Consider the following 18,796-nt stretch of genomic DNA (forward strand, 5'->3'; position numbering starts at 1 on the left):
ATGCAAATTCAGCTATCAAGTGACAGGAAAGAGGAATGAAGAAAGCAAATCCATGGGTTCTGTGAGGAATAATGATTTACCCCAAGTAAGGCAGAACAATGAGACTGGTGATGAGGACGATAATCCGCAGCACTGAGCTGGGTGCCAACACAAATGTCTTCTTCAGAGTCATCAGCCAACCAGTCAAGTGTGCTCTGACAGTCACTGTTCATAAACAGGGGAAAAAAAGAGGCAAGAATATTTTTTAAAAAAAAAGTCATCTCATATGCTGCTTTTCCATGCAGAGAGCACTGTTCAGAAATAACCACTGTGAAACTTACTGCTGGTAACTTTGCACTCTACTAGAAAGGATGTAGATTTTATGTTCAAGTTACTTTAATATACTGATTTGGGAAAATGAAGAAACAAAAAAATCATTTATGGACAGCACTTGTTCCTAAGAGCTGATCTCTTTAAAATTTATTAGACAATTTATTAGAAAATTTATTAGACAGTCCATTCTGTTACATTCATTTAAAAAACTACCTAAACTATCCTTTTCCTTAAGGAGAAATCCTACCAAGGAAAATTTTCCATCTGGCTCCTGTGTGGCACATGGTGTAACAGTCAGGCACAAAAAAGTTATCTACATGTATCTATACCTATGCTTGTTTTTGTAGTTTACTTTTATTATGAGACTGTCTTGTCATATAAGCAGGAAACACTAAAAGATGTTGCATTTAATTACACAGCTAGAAATTTGAAACATTTTGATTACTGCTGTCCAGCTTGTCTTGCTCTTTGATAGAAGTATTAACTTTCATTATGTAATGTTTATGCTCTGAAAGAGCCTCCGAGGTTAAAGAACTTTTATTTTCCTTTTATTTTTTTACCTGGAAGTGGAAAAAAGGAGAAGATGCGCAAAGGAACGACACACAGCTCTGCGAAAGCAAAGTCTACTCCAATTATGTCAACTAAAATCTTCTCTGACACGTTTGGCGTCCAAAACATCACAAAACAGAGCTAGAAAGAACAAAATTTAGAAAGTTTATATTTCAGAAGGGAAGCACAAGAAAAGGTAGGTCCTCCTGGACTAAAATATTTGTTTACTGATGACTAGTTAACTCTACTAATGGTAAATATACGTACTATATATTTATATTTAGCTTCCATTCAAATACACATGTACATAAGAGAGATACCTTAACTTCAGAAGCAATTACTACTCTTAATTTTCCTCACATACTAAGTGTGATGCATAGAGAAAGAATTTATATGGTTTTTGCGAGTGGTTGTACTTGAATAGTCTATTGTTACACAAACAGTAAACCCCCAGATCTTTACAGCACTTGGTCTGGTTAAAACACTTGTACTCCTAAACAGATTATCAAATTTTTTAGTAACTAAAGATTTGAAGTCCTCCATGGCCCAGAAATCTGATCTGAATCTAAGACTAGGGGTTTAAATTTGCTGCTGAAAAGAGTACTGTTGGTATACAATAAGTCTGATAGTAAGGCAAAGGTGTTTAGCACAGTCCTGCAGACATGGTGCTCTAAGGCTACAGATCCACTAAGTCTTGTTATTTGCATTAAAGAGTGTGCTGTTTAGTCCATAAAGGAAAGGAAGATTTCCATGAAAAACTCATGGTGATTGGTACAGTGGTAGTACATGCTGTTGAATTTTTGGGCCAGCCCTGAGGCTTCCATGTGAGCTGAAGGGGCTGTTGGCAGCTGCAGGTCTGGCTTCAGTTCAAGGCACTCACTGAAGAACAGTCCTTACAGGACTTTCCTATAAGAAAGTGTACCTTTGAGTATAACTACTTTGTTATTTAATTTGATTTTGTGATTTTAAAAATTACTTCTTGCTGTTATTCTTGTAAGAATATTATTGTAGCAATTATTCTTGTTATTCTTATATTGTGATTTATTGTAAAGTGAATATTAAGTAAATGAGCTGACTGAATGGTGCAAAACTGGGGACGTTACATGCTCTGGCACTCCTTGTCAGGTTACAAATCTGTGTACCCTGTAAATTATGCACACTGCCTGTACGATAGAGTCTGTAAGACTCTATAGCCACTCTTACAATTTAGCCTACCACCTAGTACCATAGCATCTAGCTCTTTTTATCCAGTTGTCACACCCTTACATGGCTTTTCAAACTAGTCTTTGAAGTCCTTCCACCTCTAAGACAGCTGGGATTTCACATGCATTCTTTGGTAGGGTGTCAGAAATTGTCCTTTCTGTTTAGCCTCCAAGCACCCAGACTGCAGAAGCTTCACAAGGCCTGTCACTGAGTGGCCTGTGGGAGGTCCCGTGTTCTGACCCTCTGTGTGGTGAACAAAACATTTCACATTCCTGCATAAACATCCATCTTCAGTTTTCTTCTCCACTTCTTAGGGTAGGAACTACTATTTATTTGTTACAATTGCATGTTTTATTTTACTATTTTGCTGCTGTCTTGTGGTATATTTCCATCACCTCTACAGAGAGCAGTAAGTGGAGGAAGGTAAGAGCAGAAGACAAAAGAACTGAGCACTTGTGCCAATCTACTTGTACAGGGTATGACTGAAGCAGAAGGGACAATCTAGAGCAGAGGGAGTTGTGTGGTTGAGAATTCAGTTATCAAAAACTAACTGTACAACAACAGAGTGAATTATTTCATTTATGGAGACACCCTTAGGCAGACTGCAGTCATTTGTACTTTCACTGCAAATGACCTGTAAAGCAGTCATATGGGGAATATTTTGTCGAATCTTTCTTCAAAGTAAGATACAAAGATGCCCACTCTTCATTTATGATTTGCTGTTTTCATGAAAGCAAGGACCTTTTCACTGCTTGCACTGCACAATGCCATTTAGTGTCCTAGTGAGCAGTATAGTTGCTGCTGCTGCTGCCAGATTCCATACGTGTATGCTAACATACAGAGCCTGCCCACTGCCAGCAAAAGCGGAACAGAGCAGCCTTTCCCTCTCCCACAGCCACTTGAAAAAGTGTTGAACATGGTTAGACAGGCAAGCAAATGAGTGACCAAAGGCACTGTACTAAATTCTGCTCTCTAAAAGTTTCCCTCTGGCCCTAATAAGAAGAGTATCAATCTGCACCCAGCTCCCAGCAGAGTCAGGTCAGTTTTCCAGTCAGGGATAATGACTTATGACCCAGGTGATATGCAGTCATTCCTCCTCAGCTGCTGCAAACTGCAGTCTTCCCCAATCCAGACCAGCAGAGAGTCGTGCTGGTAAATGGCTTCAAAGAGCACTTATACAGCAGCTGGTGGGTAAAGACTGCTAAGCTCAAGAATAAGCAGTTTCAGGAGGCGAGGTATGGTAGCAGAAGGACCCTCTATTTCTGTCTGAGTATCCTTCTATCTTTCTGGTTTCAATACTGATAACTAGTTTCATTTTGCTAAGAGAGCCTCTCCATCATCTTATGAGATTATATTCTCAGTGTCCACAGGGAACAAAGCCTCAGGAAAATAAATTAATGCTTTGCATCATTCAAGCCCTTTGCAATTCAAATCCTAGAGCGCTTGCAACTTTACTGTTTCAAAGACAAAATGTAGTGGAAAAAACCCAGGCTCTACTTCAGGCAAAGAATAACACTAAATATGCAAAGCAGGAAGGTTTCAGCTGCTGATTTTATTACAGATGGTGTATTCTGAAAGTAGGATGAGTCAGCTTTTTTGTGATTCCGAGTGGTCTTTAGGATGTTTGTCATTACCTTGGTAAAAGGTAGTGCTTGACAGATCAGAGAAGATGGTAACAATAGTCCAGGGAAACGTGGCACAGACAGTTAGAGACTGGCTCTACTGAAATAAGCAGTGCTAACTTCCTGTGACTCAGATCAGGAAAGATTTTAGGAAGTAGATTTACCAGTAGGATGTTTCCTATCTTTCTCCTAATTTAACACTGTTTTCTCCCCTTGCTTGCATTTCTGTGCACGTCTGCAAGGTTCAAAATAGAATAAATGGCTTGGTTAGGCTAACAGCTATATCTTAATTTAATCTAATCAAGAGATGAAGACTGAACAGTGAGAGTTTCTGCAGAGGCAAGCAATGTGTATGCAGAGTGGCACTGCAACTTCAGGCTGCAATTGCAGTTGGCTGTTGACTGTTGTACCTGGAAACTTTGCTGAGGCCAAGGCATTCCCATGTTTTGGGAGTAAGGATTTTTCTGGTAAAATTCTAGCAACAGAGCTTATTTGATTTTCTGTTGCCTTATGGTATGAGTACAGCATGATATTAAGGACAGTTTTGTTAAGGCCTTTGGTCATTTAACTGGAACTTCAACTGACCAGCAATGACTGCTTTAAAAATACAGGAAGAAATAAAGGTGCAAACAGCAGAGTGGAATGCTACAGAGAATAAGCAGTTCTGCGTAAGGACAGTAGTATGTATCATCAATTGCAGTATCAACAACAATAACCTAAGCATTTCTGAAAATGTTTTAGTAATTTCAATTCATCTGAAGGGTTTTGGGTTTTGGTATTGCACCTTTAATTGTTCTACACTAGTAGAATTTGAAAAATTTTACTAAATATGTCAGCAACTCTCAGCACTGTAAGAAAACTACTGCAGCTGTACTAGCTGAGATCAAAGCTCTAGCTAGATTAGTACTGTCCCCCTGCTAAAGGGCACTGGGAGTTGCTGAAGGGAAGGACATAAAAAGCAGGGCAAGTGTAGTGTAAGAGATGCCTTTCCCAGTGTGCACAGGAGTTATGACTTCAGGAGTTCAGTAATGCTGGTGGACCTTCATCCCATGCAGGTTATGCTCTGTTATCTAATAATAATGACTGTTTTTCAATTCAGTTGTGCATTAAAAGTAAGCAAAAAATTCTCTCACTTATGTTTTAGACACCCTCCTCAAAGTGGTGGGCTTATTTTTATGTGGAACCTGGCTATTTCCAACTAACAAATTCAGTGTCTAAGCATATTCAAAAGTTAAAATAAAAAACTTCTGCTGTCACCAAGCCTGAGAGAATGCACCAAGTATTTTTTTATCAATAGGGAAAGTACAGAACTGCTAGTGTTCAGTTCAATTTCTCTTTATTCTCTTAAGTACAATTATGGCATTTGACTTTCACAAATGATTGTGATGAAAGATTGTTCATGAGATTTTGTTTCAAAGGCTGCATGTGTGAGTCTGAACGCTTCTAGCTCTTGAAAAATAACAGTCTTTTCATAGGCTTTGCATCTCCTGGAAGCTATTTCCATTTATTCTGGTTGCTGACAGGGATTACTAAACCTCAGAGACCCACTACATAATGCATTATAATACATTATGCTAACAAAGGCTATTGTCATGTGTATAGTAATCTGTAGGGTGCCAGACTGATTTGCTTTTCAGCACTTGTAGAAAACTGCCTGTCTTTTGAGACATTCATTGATAAATATAAAGCACAAAATAGTATTCCAGCGAGCTATGAACAACTTTTCTAGACTTGATGCAGTCTTCAGTAAGAAGAAACACTGGAAGATGACAGAGACGTGTTATGGCTCTGTGTTCCTCAGAAAGAAATTAAGGAATCCAAACTGGATGTTTTTAAAAATAGGTTAGACATATGCCAACCTGGAATGAGTCTGGAAAAATAGATTTTACTGTGGACGACAGATGATCTAGTACAGGTTATTCTGTGATGAAATGCAGTTCCTATTTTCCTCCTGCAAAAATCCTCTCAGTAGATGTTGCGTATCATTTGTTGAACCTGATATATTTGCAGATATATATATACTGCAGTTCAAGAGAAGTGTATCACCCTAAAGATACTGTTCTATGTATGTAGTGAGAACTGTAGCTTAATTTAACCCATGCCTTGTTCATTTCCTATTACTATTTATGCTACACGGTACCCAGTGAGGGCAGAGGAGACCTACTTTGAAAATTATTACACATCTCAGCTTTGAGTTGCACCTTGGGTCTTTGGGATAGTATCAGCTAAGTCTGTAACTTTTATTACTATGGAAGAATATAAATCACATGATTCAGCCTTTTGAACTGTGCAATAAACAAATAAAAAAGTGGACTGAGTCTTACGTGATTTGATCTCATGATCTGCCAAATGTCTCCATGGTCTCCCTCTTTCTAACATAAACAGAACTTCCATAATTCTGTTTCCTTTCAGAACTTGTATCACACAAGATGAGCTGATTTCACAGCTATATTTTTGAAATCAAGATAATATCTTGTTCTAACTAGCATCTATGTCAAATGCTGGATTTCTCTCCTCTGTTCAATAATCTGTTTTGTAAGATGTTGGAAAAAAAGTTGTTTAATTTGTTAGTGCTGCTTTTACAGCTATGTTAAATCCATACCTCCATTGACCTTGAAAATTCACTTCTCTAAATGACTATATAGTACTAGAGCTTTTAATTCAAAATCTTACTCTAGCATCTTATTGTTAAAAGAAACCACACTTCTGTATTTTTTTGAAGAATAAAAGTAGCAACAGTTTGTACCTTACCTGCTTACTAGTATTGAAACAACAGAAAAGTTAATAGTTAACCCCCTTTTCAGATCCCCATTGAGGTGTGCTTCCATGTTGAATAGACACATGGCACAGAATACAAAGTCCTAATACCTCCTGAAGCTACCATGCACCTCTCAGGTAGTTGAAAAATACAGAAAGAATTCCATAGAGTTCTTATGAAGGAAGGATTTACACAAAGAAGGGCCTTTATGTTTTATTGTGGGCCAGAAATCATAAAGCCTGGGTTTTATCATAAAGGCATTAATTATTCCCTGTTGATGGGAAATTGTATCTAATTTACCATGAAAATAATAAAGTAAAAACTTTGTTTTCTTTAGAGACTTAAGGGTTCATTTGTTTGTTTTTTTTTTCAGTTAGTTTCGTTGCTGTTTTGTTTTCTTTACTTTTTTTTAAGCACAAACCCCAATATATTCTATAAACAATCATAAAGTTCTTTGGACTCTGTGGAGGAATTACTGGGTTTCATACAACACTAGAGGCCAGCATCACTGATTCGCTACAGAAGCTTACTGCATACCATAACCTGGGTCCTTGCCAGAATGAGCCTGCAGCTCTGTTTCATGTCAGACAGCAGTCTTTGCAGAGCCATACCTGCAGTTTTGGCAGTTTTGAGGAATTTTTGATACAGAGCAAACAACCTAATTCATCACCCCAAACTGTTTGGGACTCTGAAGTGTTAAGTCACAAATCACAGAATATTCTGAATTGTAAGGGACCTACAAGGATTATCAAATCCAGCTCTTAAGTGAGTGGCCCACACAGGCATTGATCCCACAGCCTCAGTGTTATCAGCACTGTGCTTTAACCAACTGAGCAGATCTCAGGGTCAGGGTTGCTGCAGTCTAATGCTCTGTTGAGACACATTATGATGCGTGTTCATGTGCCCTGTAAGTCAGAAGAGGTCAGAAATGAGTCCTTTTCTCGTGTGGGAAATGTAGTTTTCAGGAACAGACTGTCAAAGCCCCAGGGAACTTGCTCTAACTTCACAGCAGACACTGCTTTGCACAAAGGCTGGACCTGATGAACTCCTGGAGGCCTTTCCAACCTAAACAAATTTGGGGGCCCAAGTAACAAAAAATTCAAGATCTGTGAGCAGTAAAAATGTCAGACCACAGCCACATTTGTAACTGATTTATGATAGCGCTGATGACTTGAATCACAAGAACATTCTCTTACAATGATGCTCCCTCAGGCACATGCAAATCAGTATAGATTTCTGTGAACTCTGTTCTGTCCAGGGAGTGTAAGGCTGGAATCAGTCATCATAAAATCTGTCGATTTGTCAAGAGCCTGCTTGTGGGAACACCCCCTAACTTTATATTTCCTCCTGAAATAATTGGTTTATACATATCTGAATCTTCCCCTGCCTCCCCCAGCTTTCCAGAGCTCTCTAGAAATAAAGACACGTCCAACAGCTGCACAATTCACTGATGCTCTGATAGCATCAACACAATGCCACATCTGCATTCTCCCCAGCTACTGCTGAAAGTACTTAGATGGTATTTTCCAGTCTGGGTTGGGCCACTAAATTGTTTGAGGTGGTCATTATATCTTCCCAATGAATTATGCCGCTTAAATTTTTTACAGAAAGAAGAACATTTTACTTCACTTCTAAAAAGCTTCAATAAACCAAAGATGGCAGATTTCTGGTCTCTTTTTGAAAACTGTCCATCCTCCAACTTAGTAACTTTCTTCTGTTCCAAGTTTTCTGCGACCCTTGCTGCTCTTCATACTGTGAAAACAGAGTTTGAGCAGAAACACTGCTGCAGGGACTATTTTTGATTCTTCCTTTGCCTGCTCCAGCCACTCATACAGAACAGACCCTTTGTGTGAAACCTGAACAATCACGAAGGAGACATTAATCTCCACCTCACTGGAGCAAACAAAAAACCTTTGTTCCAGGACAAAGGCTCAATGCAGTACCATGGGTAGGACAAGGCCCTCATGAGGATTTCATAAAGTCTGCCTCTGGTGGTCCAGCATCTTCCTGTGCAGGCAGGAATGCTTCCATTCATATCTGAAACAATTTTTACTGAAATGGGAACTAAACCTGACCTTGCAAAGGTGAAGAGCTTTTGAGCAACTATCTGCCAATATGCCATTTTCCAATTGTTATTTTTGTGCCAGCAGCCTGAATATTAAAAAACCCCCACAATCTTGGAGTTAAGAGATGGGAAAAATCAAAGCAGTCAAAACAAATTGCTCCAGTGGATAAGTGGTATTACTTTTAAGCTGTCCTTGACCTTCATATGGTCTACAATATTAAAGTCAAAATAAAACTAATTTAGACTTAAAAATTAATGCTGTTTTTTTAAAGCATGGATATTCTAGATAAGACTTGTGAGATCATTTTAGTACAACAAGGTTGTAATGAGACCATTGGTAAAGAAAGATTTGAGAGAGTTGGGGAAGTTTGAAGAGTTGTCTGTATTTTTTATATTCTTTCTTTGTATAATCACAAGAGATAAAGACTCTGTCACCCAGGCAATTTCAAATACTGGCACAGTCAGCAGTTGGGGTTGTGTCCTCTGAGAAGGACCAGGGTCTTACTGTGACATTTATTCCTGTGGATTTTACTGTCTCTCAGTCCAAATGTGCCATGACTTTACTAAAGCCAGGCTGTAACCTTTGATAATACAGCAATGCAAGACAAAGACAGACAATAAAAGATAGGAAAAAATTAATGTAAATCCAGTGGCCTCTGCAATGGCTTCAACTTCTGACCCTGAATGTCACAGGTAGATACAGTGGCAGCAAAATATGGTTCCTATATACATTTCACAGAATCACACAATATTCTTAGTTGGAAGGGGCCCACAAGGATCATTGAGTCCAACTCTTAAGTGAATGACCCATACAGGGATTGAACCCATAACCTTGGCATCAAGAAAGAGAAACATTTATTTTTTCTTGCTCCCTTTTTCAAGGGATCTGGATCACTTGAAAGCATGAGGATTAGGCAGCAGGTGCTTGGCTAAAGGGCTTGTGAGAGTGTAAGAGGAATAACAGTGAAAGCCCCAACAGCTTCTTGCATGGAGCAGAATTGCAAATCACTTTGCTCCTTTCTAAGCTGATTCTTACCAAACTTAATGAAATGAGGACACACAACTCTTCTACCCTGTTTGCTCAAATGCATGAAGGTGAGGGGATAAATTCAAGTATTTCTACATTTTCTTTCTACATGACAGTCTAACACTGATTTCACAGTAGTAGTGGTAACTGACCTTATTTTCTTTCAGAAAGGAGAGAAACACTACCCACATTTTTGTGAAAACCTGTTCACATATACTGCTCATGGCAAACCCTATTTTAAAACACTCTTTTGCATACCCTCTGGCTACAGTGAAGCTGCCTAAGGCATCTAAAAATTAATCTCTGGTCAAGCCCTGAATGCAATTTTCTGTCACTTGGCCTTACAGGTATTTCATCTCCAATCTTGGAAAGGAAGCAGAGTGCGTGATATTTCTCTAGCTACTGCAGCTCAGGAAGTCCATTCATGGTGGCTAAATCCCATGGGACTCCTGGGACCCAGTGAGACCTGTGCACTGCAGGGATCGGCCATGCAGCCGTTTCATGCAGGGCACTCCTACCTTCAAAAGATTTCAGTGAAATGGGAACATGTTCCTTGGCATTTTTCAACATGCAAGCCTAATTCATGTTATCCTGAGTGCAAACTAAGGTACCTAGTAGGTTGGCACTCAGGCTTGCTACAGAGATGGAATGAAATCTTTAACTTTTCTCCTTTTAACTTCTGTCAAGAGTCAGTTTATGTCTCATTATTTAGAGACAGCATAGTTGAAAACATCAAATACATCACTCTAATGCATGTAAGGGCTTCACACAGGATAGTTTATCAGGTGGAAAACGAACTTATTTGTAAGTGCAGAAAGGGATATGATGGTATATGTATTACACAACAGACTGAATAATTGAGAGCAAATGGGCCTATGGAAACTGTACAGTCTTTGGTGTCCCTCACGGGAAAAATCACCTGCCAGACTTAAGGCTGGGAATATGATTTGCTGAGTTCAACTGGAAATTAAACAACTACTGAGTATAGAGTGTTTGCACAACATCAGGGAATAAGTCAATAAGGCAATGCTATTACAATAATACACTGAGTTGGTATGAATATTCTGTCTGTATTCATTCTGACTCCAATATTATCTGCCATTTCAGTATTATCTGCTACATTTCACTGTCTGGTGGAGCCTTGATGATCAACTGGACAGGAGAGTCAGCAGCCAGTACCCACATGGCAGTTCCTATTCTGGCATAACCAAATCCAGAGTGGAGAGCTAAAGCTCAGGTATCTCAAGTTGTATTTTAAACAGACAAGGTTTTTCATCCTGGGTGAAACAGAGCTGCTACTCTTCCACAGTGTTTGACTCTTGCTCTTACAGAATTAAGCAGGAAGCAGCAACTAATAAGTCTTGTCTTCTGTGTTTCTCATTTTTTCATTTAGGGAATTTTCACTGTTACACTGGCCTCCTTGGTCTTCATCAGGGTTTTCTTACCTCCTAGGTGCCTGACGATTAATTACAGAACATAACCAAGCAGATGGTGACTGAGAATTAGGAAAATGATGGGATGGCTTGAAGTAAACTGTTGTCAAATAGAACAAAGGCTTTCCTCTTTCTGTCTTCAGGCTGAAACTGATCCCATCACAGGGATCCCAGCAAGAGAAACCCTGTGACTCTGAACCTCACCCTGATGTTTTCAGATGGCAATGGGGTCTCTCTATTGAATCTTTCAAGTCTATGATTCCCAGCATCTGTCCCTCTTTTTTTCCCATGGTTGGGGGGAAATAAAAGATACACAAGCAAACATGTTAAATGCTGCAGCTTAAATGGTTATAATGCAGCTTCTGATGGTTATAATATAATATAAATCCCTCACTTAGAATGATACTGAATATGGTTACATGCTTATCAGGAACATACATTATACATTAACCTATGAGATGAATGTAAATGCCAAGTGATGGTAGTTTATGCTGCTGTGCTACAAAGTATAATCACTGGAGAGCTGACAAAATGTCTGTGTGCTGCTCTTCCTAAGGGACTGATAACTTCCAGCAAATGAAAGAAACAACACTTGCCAGTAGTAACTCCTCAAACTACAGATGCTTATCAGCAGAAGTCCTTTTTAATCCTCCATCAAAAGAACAAGTTATAAATTTAAATACTACACTCTATCTACAAAAAAAAAAGTAGCTTTTATTTATAAAATCTAAGAGATTACCTAATAAATAAAATAGAAAATAATTTTGCTAGTGTTAGAAACATTTTAAAGTTATTGTTAGATTCCTCAGTTATGAGCAACACAATTGACGAGTCAATAAACCAACCCTGGCTGTAAAGTAGGTAACATTTTGACATGTATTCCATTCATACACACACATACTCAACTCTCAGGGTTAAGCATATAAGCCAGTAAACTGACCAGCTGTCTGCTACTAAGTACATTCCATTTAAACTTACATTGAGATTTAAATCTAATGTAGGTGACCTGGAATTTGAATTTGGTTCCTGCAACACAATGCACATTAATCTGTTCAGCTGCACACGAATCTGTTCATCTTAAGGGCCTGAACCTTCACTTTTGTTGAAACTTCATGGTGATGTTTTGGGTTTTTTTAAGAGATTGAAAGTTTTCACTAGTATGCTTGTAACAAGTAAATATGAAATTTATAAATCTTGCATAAATCACACACACACATATGAGTGTAAATGTGAACACTTTCTCTCCTTTCTATCTTTTAGAGCCTTTTGGAATAGAAAGGAATAAAAAATCACAGGGCAAAGCTGAACATCTGGATTTTGTTTCTTAAGCAATGTTAACTAATTAAATATCAAACAGTATTCTATACAATTAGCTTCTCCCCTTAATCAGTCTGTTTATTCATGAAAACTGCTACCTTCCCCAGTTGTCCATAAACATGTGTTCATTTAAAAAAAAGCAAAGCAGCATTGAAATTCCTTTTAAATAGCTGGAAAGAGCTTTGAGCTGTTTCTAATAGAACACATGTTAAAACTTAGAGGTACTGTGCAGCTCTCCTGCTGTGCATTAGCTTGGTGACAGATGGATGAAGATGGTGTGGTGCACATAGCATGCCATCCTGGCACCTTGAGCCTGACTTATTGGGAAGGGAAAACCTATTGCAATACACAGAGCACTAGAGAATATGAACATAATGCTCACACTTCAGCTAGCATGAACCATATAGGAACAGGAACTGGTATTTGGAACTATATCCCAGAAACACTGGGGCTTGTCCCAGCTGAGGCTGCTGGAAGACAAAGCTGAACCAAATGGCACAGTTCTCAAACTACTGCTCCAAGAACTGATTGCTCCTCCCCTGCTATAAATGAACAAGTAAGTACTGACTATTCAGGGTCACTTTCAGTGATGGTGAGCTAGGGAGCTTTCACAGTGCTCTCTGAGAAGTTGCTTTCTCTGACCAGCATCTTGTATGCTCCTCATGCAGTGATGTGCCGGCCACGGTGAGCTGGCCATGCTTTACTCCAGCAGCAGCTACTTAAACGAGGGTGCTCACACACCTCGCGTTAACTAAGACATCACTTGCCTTACAGCATGATTCTGAGATGTGAATGCTCAGTGTATTGCCAGTCCCCTGAGCGAGCTGACTGTACCACTTTCCCTAGTGCTGCCTGCACAATTGATGGCTGCCTCTCAGCTTGGGGCACAGCTCAGCTCAGCTCAGCACAGCTCAGCACAGCTCAGCACAGCACAGCACAGCACAGCTCAGCTCAGCACAGCTCAGCACAGCTCAGCACAGCTCAGCACAGCACAGCACAGCTCAGCACAGCACAGCTCAGCACAGCACAGCACAGCACAGCACAGCACAGCACAGCTCAGCACAGCACAGCACAGCACAGCACAGCACAGCACAGCAGCTCTCCGGGGTTTGCACACAGACGTGTGCTGGCATGGCTGTGGCCATGCAGACGAGGCTGCAGTGGCTGCAGCAAAGCAACCTGAGCCCTCACAAAGGAGGCCTCTCTTGCTTTTATACAGCAGCACTAACAATTGACGTGAAATCAGCCTGCAGAGCCTTGCAGTTTAGAGGCAGATGACCAAACACTAATCATGTGGCTGCCAGCAGCTAACATCAGCTAGGGAAAAGGATCTTAACTGACTGCAACTTCTGTGTCATCACAGAAGACTTAAAAAAGAGCTCAGCTGGAAAATGGAGAGAAAATTGAAAAAAAAAAAAAAAATAAAAAGAAAAGAGAGAGAGAGAGAGAGGGAAAGAAAGGTAATTTGACAATACCTCTGCCCCATCGCAGGCTGGCTTGGAAAAAAATCCCTGAATTTAGCACTCTGGTATCGAAGCTCAGAGACACTACCACTATTCCAAGAAAACCCCTTGCTAAAGCACAGCCTGTTTGCTATTACTCCTCCTGTATATGGCAGGGTTCCTTTGAGTAGCTTGTACCTCACAGAGCCTGCCCCTCTACACAGAGCTCATATGTGAGGGAGTGCTCCCCCCTGACAGAGCAAACCTTTGCTGCAGTGGAGAAATGCAGTAAATTAGCACCCAATCAAGTTATTTTGGGATTTCTGCAGTGTACTGAGGCTTACACATCCCACAACCAAAGGGATGTGGTCTACATATGTACCAATTTTCTCTTGAGTCTGTGTCTTCTCTTAGTTTACAACTGCGCAGCAGCAACCTCCGAGCTGCTCTGCAGGGCCATCTAAACAGGTCTAGCATTGAACCAAAATGTTTAGTTCTTCAACAGCCTGACCTGCAATGGCAGCAGCATTGGCATTTGGAGCAGTATTTCTACTTACATATGGAAAGAAGCATTTTTCCCGAAGTGCCTAATTGCAGTGATGTAACAGATAATGGCAAAGAGCATTATGCACACCCTTTAAACTGCATGTAAATTACCAAGCATGACTTACTTTTTAAAATTAGAAAGGTCCTTTATTTGTATGGGAAAAATTGTACAGCTGAGTCCCTTCCCTTCGCTATACAAATTTTACATTCAGTTGCACAGTCACAAAACGTGGCTTTGGAAAGAATCACCACTTACAGCAAAAACCCGATCAATGTGACTAATCACAACAGCTGTCTTACCTATCAGAAGTTTAGTGGCTTAGTATAGCCTTTAAATAAAGCAGCTTGTCTACACATTTTTCACTGAGCAATACAATTAATTCCCATTTTCTGAAGAAGCAGCTTTAATAGCCACCTGATGCTTCAAAGCCATGAGGCAGCACTTACAATCATACTTAACAGAACACACGTGCTGCACAGTTAGCCTGGAAAGGCTCAGGTGTAGCCTTTTAGATCCCATGAAAATTTATGTTGGAACCCTGGCCACAGAGTTTCATGCTTTCTGTGCTGACAGGCACAGACCCACAAGAGAACACTGTGATTGACCTGAAGCCATGGAAAAGGCTTCCAAAATTAATATTAAAATTAAATTAAATGTGAGTGTGTAGTTTGAATAGAAGTGTGTTATATCACTTGGAGGAAAATTTAGGCTTTAAGGTTTTAGAATATAGTAATAAATATGTAACAAGACGAAGGTTATAGGGCATTAACTTGCCTTGTTCTTTCACCTTCTTCTTCATGGATTTTAGTAATGTTGTGTGATTGGACAGAAAAATCTGCAGTGCAGAACATGGGTGTTTGGTTATTGGGTCGTAAATAAAAATAAATTAGTTGGAATTTTATAATTGGGTAGTTGACACTTAAAAGGCCTTGGAAAGAGATACCTGGGGCTCCATTTTTCTAGACTGCTAGCTTAGTGTGTAGATGAACTCACTCTCTGCAAGTATGTAATATAGATAAGAAAAAATAAACAACTGAGTCCGAACATGAAAACCGTCTCTCTCGCTCATTAATCCCAACCTTGAGGAAAAGGGCCGAGAGACTTTTTACAGATTTAAACAAACCATGTCTTTTTTTCTCCTCTGACCTAATACTGTCACTGTGAACAACAACAGTGAAAAAGTGTTTCTGCTGCAGGAGTAGGACTGCAGTATTTCTTGTATGGGCATGACTGGTCTGTGGAAGGAGGTAGAACATTTCTCTCCCAGTTCTATTGGAATAGTATGTCTTTGATGTTTGAAAGTTTCCCAAGGTCTTACATTTGGAAGGTACTTCCCTGCACGGCTGGTGCTTGTACTTTAAGCTTCACTGTTATTTTTTTGAGTGGTTAATGGGCCTTCCTCAGCTTTACATCTTCTGGAACCCTTCTATAGACCATCCACTGAAAAATTCAACTATATGTCATGTCTAAGTACTGGATTTTTTTTGGCCTTATCAGCTTGGGAGCCTTTCTCTCAGACCTAAAAGAACAAGATTTTACCAAGTGGTGATGCCACTAGTCTGAATGCCATTTGTTGAAGTAGAACCCCTGAATAAAAACACAGCTATCACCAATGGCCATAGGAGCTCACCTGGCCACAACAGAAGCAAATTTAAAGTCTAGCTCCTTAGAGCCTGTGGCACACATTAACGTCACCCCAACATCTGCTGAGTTTGTGTGCTGAAGCATTGGCAGGCTCGTGCCTTTGAATCCGACTGAATCTTTAGAGCTCATGTTTCTTTTTCTGCTCTGTCTGTTGACAAGCAATCCTAAGAATCTGTCACTAGCAGGCAAAAATAGAATCAGGACAGGAAAAGCTATGGACCTCAAAAGCGTTTCTGGAATTTCAGTGTGGGCAAATCTCTCATGATGATCTCTTGAAAGAACTGCCCTTGAAAGTAAAATGGAGAGCTTTTGGATACAAAATCCCAGAAAGTTATAAAACAAAAGCCTAATGAGGTGATTAAAATTTGCTCTTCAGAGGATAGTCATGGTAATGTGAAAAGCTCATAATCTATCAGAGCCAGAGTAACCTGATAAATACCATGGAGTATTAAGCGCACAGTCAATTCAGAGAAAACTCTGAGATTGAAATAGTATTCTCAGAACAATTTTTAACAAGGAAAGCTTTTCCCTTTTTGGGTCTGTAACAACACTGACAGACTTTGAGGGAGGCTCCAACTGTAGAGATCATCATCATCTGTTTGATGTGGAACAGGATACATAAAAAACCTCTCAAGGCATGTGATGGTAGATAACATGAGAGCTAGGGTCTCATGGAAAGTCTCCAGACAATGGCCAGTTCAGTGGAGGCATATGCCTGTCTCTGTTTCATGCTGTAGGAAATACAAGTTAGGGCAAGAGCTGTTTGTCTCTAAGCCACATGAAAAGATGTCAAGCTTAAAGGAATTAAAAGACAGAGTAGATGCCACATAGGTTCATGCAATTCTGTCTTTGATGGTGGCCAGTTGTAGCTGTTTAGGGAAAAAGTATAGGAAACAAAGAGCAGAAAAAATGTAATTCAGCTATGGATGGATTGAACTGCTTCATTTTCGACTGTGAAATAACACAGACTTCTGTATCGCACATTCTCAGGTTGTGGCAAGGGGGTTGGGATCGTTACAAGTACTTCTGACCTGTGCACTGTAACATTTCCTTTGGCATATAGTAGCTTCTTTTCATGCATAAGCCATTTGCAACTCAGACATAAAAATTTTACACTAAAATGAAAGGGGCAGAGAAATTTTGTCAGCATTCCCATATTCAATAGTAAATTTGTGAATGTAGGGAGAAGGGAGCAGCCAGTTACACCACAGAAAGTATGCAATGCTGAGGGTAAACAGCAAACCTGTCTGGGGTATGAGTAGATTCAATTGTAGAACTTTGAGCATTGTATCTTGAAACAATTGCCAAATTTCCCAAGTACATTTCTAGTGTGATGAAGGACTTCTTCTATGAAAAGCATATTTTCTAGGTTCTCCTTTTCTTTTGTCTTTCTAGTGCAGGTACTGTGTAGAGATGATGTCCTGGCCCTAAGCACAAATAGAAGTCAGTCCTTTATAGAAACAGACATTGGATTTACCCTGGTCATCTGCTCCATTATTTGCTATGATCCCCACCAGCTGCAGGAGCTTTCTTCCACAACCGCCTGTTTGTTGCTAAGAAGACTGCAGAAACAGTGTTCTTGGGGAAAATGCACTGTATTCATGTGTGCAAATTGGTCATTTTGAAACATGGCAGGCTCAGCAAAATTTCTCCCTGAACGTCATCCCCATGCAATGCTTCCCGGCATGGATGCAGATTTAGATCTTTTAGTCAGTGTCAGCATCATCTCTGAGATTGCCCTTTTCAGTTAATTTTAAGAGCAAACAGAACAAATGTACATCAAAGTACCCCCACATGAAAGCCCAGAGGCAGCAGGGAACAGCTAGTGCAGATTCAACCCATGCTCTGCCTTTCTCACCATTCACAGTAAATGAAAGATGCTCAGGGACAGGCTGCCATCCCACTGCATGTGACACAAATGCATTCTTTCATCCTCTTGGTAACCACACTGGTTACCTGAAGTTTTGTTAATTTAAAAAAAGAAACAAAAAGAGATTAAAAGAAAAGCAGGTCCCTGATATCTTTTTGCATGGGAGGCTGATTTGAAATGAAAAGTAGTGAAAATAAAATGGAGTAACTTTAGCCTTTTATATATATAGCCTGAACAAAGGACAGCTGATTTTCTTGTTACTTCAATACTATGACCACACTTCTCCAGATAAAATCAACAGAGCTCCACAAGACTCACCTTTCTTGAACTGCTAGTGCTTTTAGCATTAGGTAGAGGACCTAATTTTCTGGTTGAGATGAAAGTTTGTTCTTTCATCTGAGCTGAACAAAGGTTTCTTACCGTTAAGGACAATGCCATGCAAACAAAAGTGAACTTCTTGATATGCGTCGCTGTGACGGTGCTGTTGGTGTTCACCAGTTTATTGCTGGGGTTATTCTAGGGCAAGAGAAAGAGATAGCGAGCATTAGCCTGGCTCCAGACTACGGGGAGCTGCCAGCACCAGGGTCATGTGCTGGACCTGTCTGACTGCGCCAGTCCACATCTGACTTGGCTTGTTTGCTTTATAACCTAGAGCTTTCTGAGTACTTTGTACCACTGCAGAACGTTTTCTGCTTAAACTGACAGCAACTCCTGCTACGGTCACTGAAGGCTGAGTAATCTCCCTACTTTTCTAAGGAATGAGTCCTATTTAACAAACTGAGCTTTGAAAAAGGTTGTTAGCTCCTTCTAAGAAAACGCCACATGATTTTTTTAACTTTAGTCTGAAGTTTCCAGCATGTTTCCACAGGAAAAACAGGATTTCATTCCCTTTTATCACAGATTGGTACGAAATCACCAATGCAAGCATCCTTACTGATCCAATTACATAAATAGGTAATATAAACAAAGCTTCTGGAACAGCTGGCTCCATTAATGCAGTTTAATGA

At 39.8% G+C, this 18,796-nt stretch overlaps 1 protein-coding gene across 1 annotated transcript in view; it reads right to left on the bottom strand.

Annotated features, from left to right (window-relative positions):
• The window catches only part of ANKH (ANKH inorganic pyrophosphate transport regulator), a 102,579-nt gene that overhangs the window by 8,842 nt on the left and 74,941 nt on the right, over positions 1-18,796 (bottom strand). Inside the window, exons 8-10 of the mRNA XM_086898158.1 lie at positions 18,210-18,305; positions 873-1,002; positions 81-204 (exon numbers count right to left, since the gene is read on the bottom strand). Coding sequence (XP_086754284.1) covers positions 81-204; positions 873-1,002; positions 18,210-18,305 — 350 coding nt within the window. The remainder of the gene's footprint in view (positions 1-80; positions 205-872; positions 1,003-18,209; positions 18,306-18,796) is intronic.

This window comes from Cyanistes caeruleus, chromosome 1, assembly GCF_971803275.1.
Source record: "Cyanistes caeruleus chromosome 1, bCyaCae1.hap1.1, whole genome shotgun sequence".
Classification (NCBI taxonomy): domain Eukaryota; kingdom Metazoa; phylum Chordata; class Aves; order Passeriformes; family Paridae; genus Cyanistes; species Cyanistes caeruleus.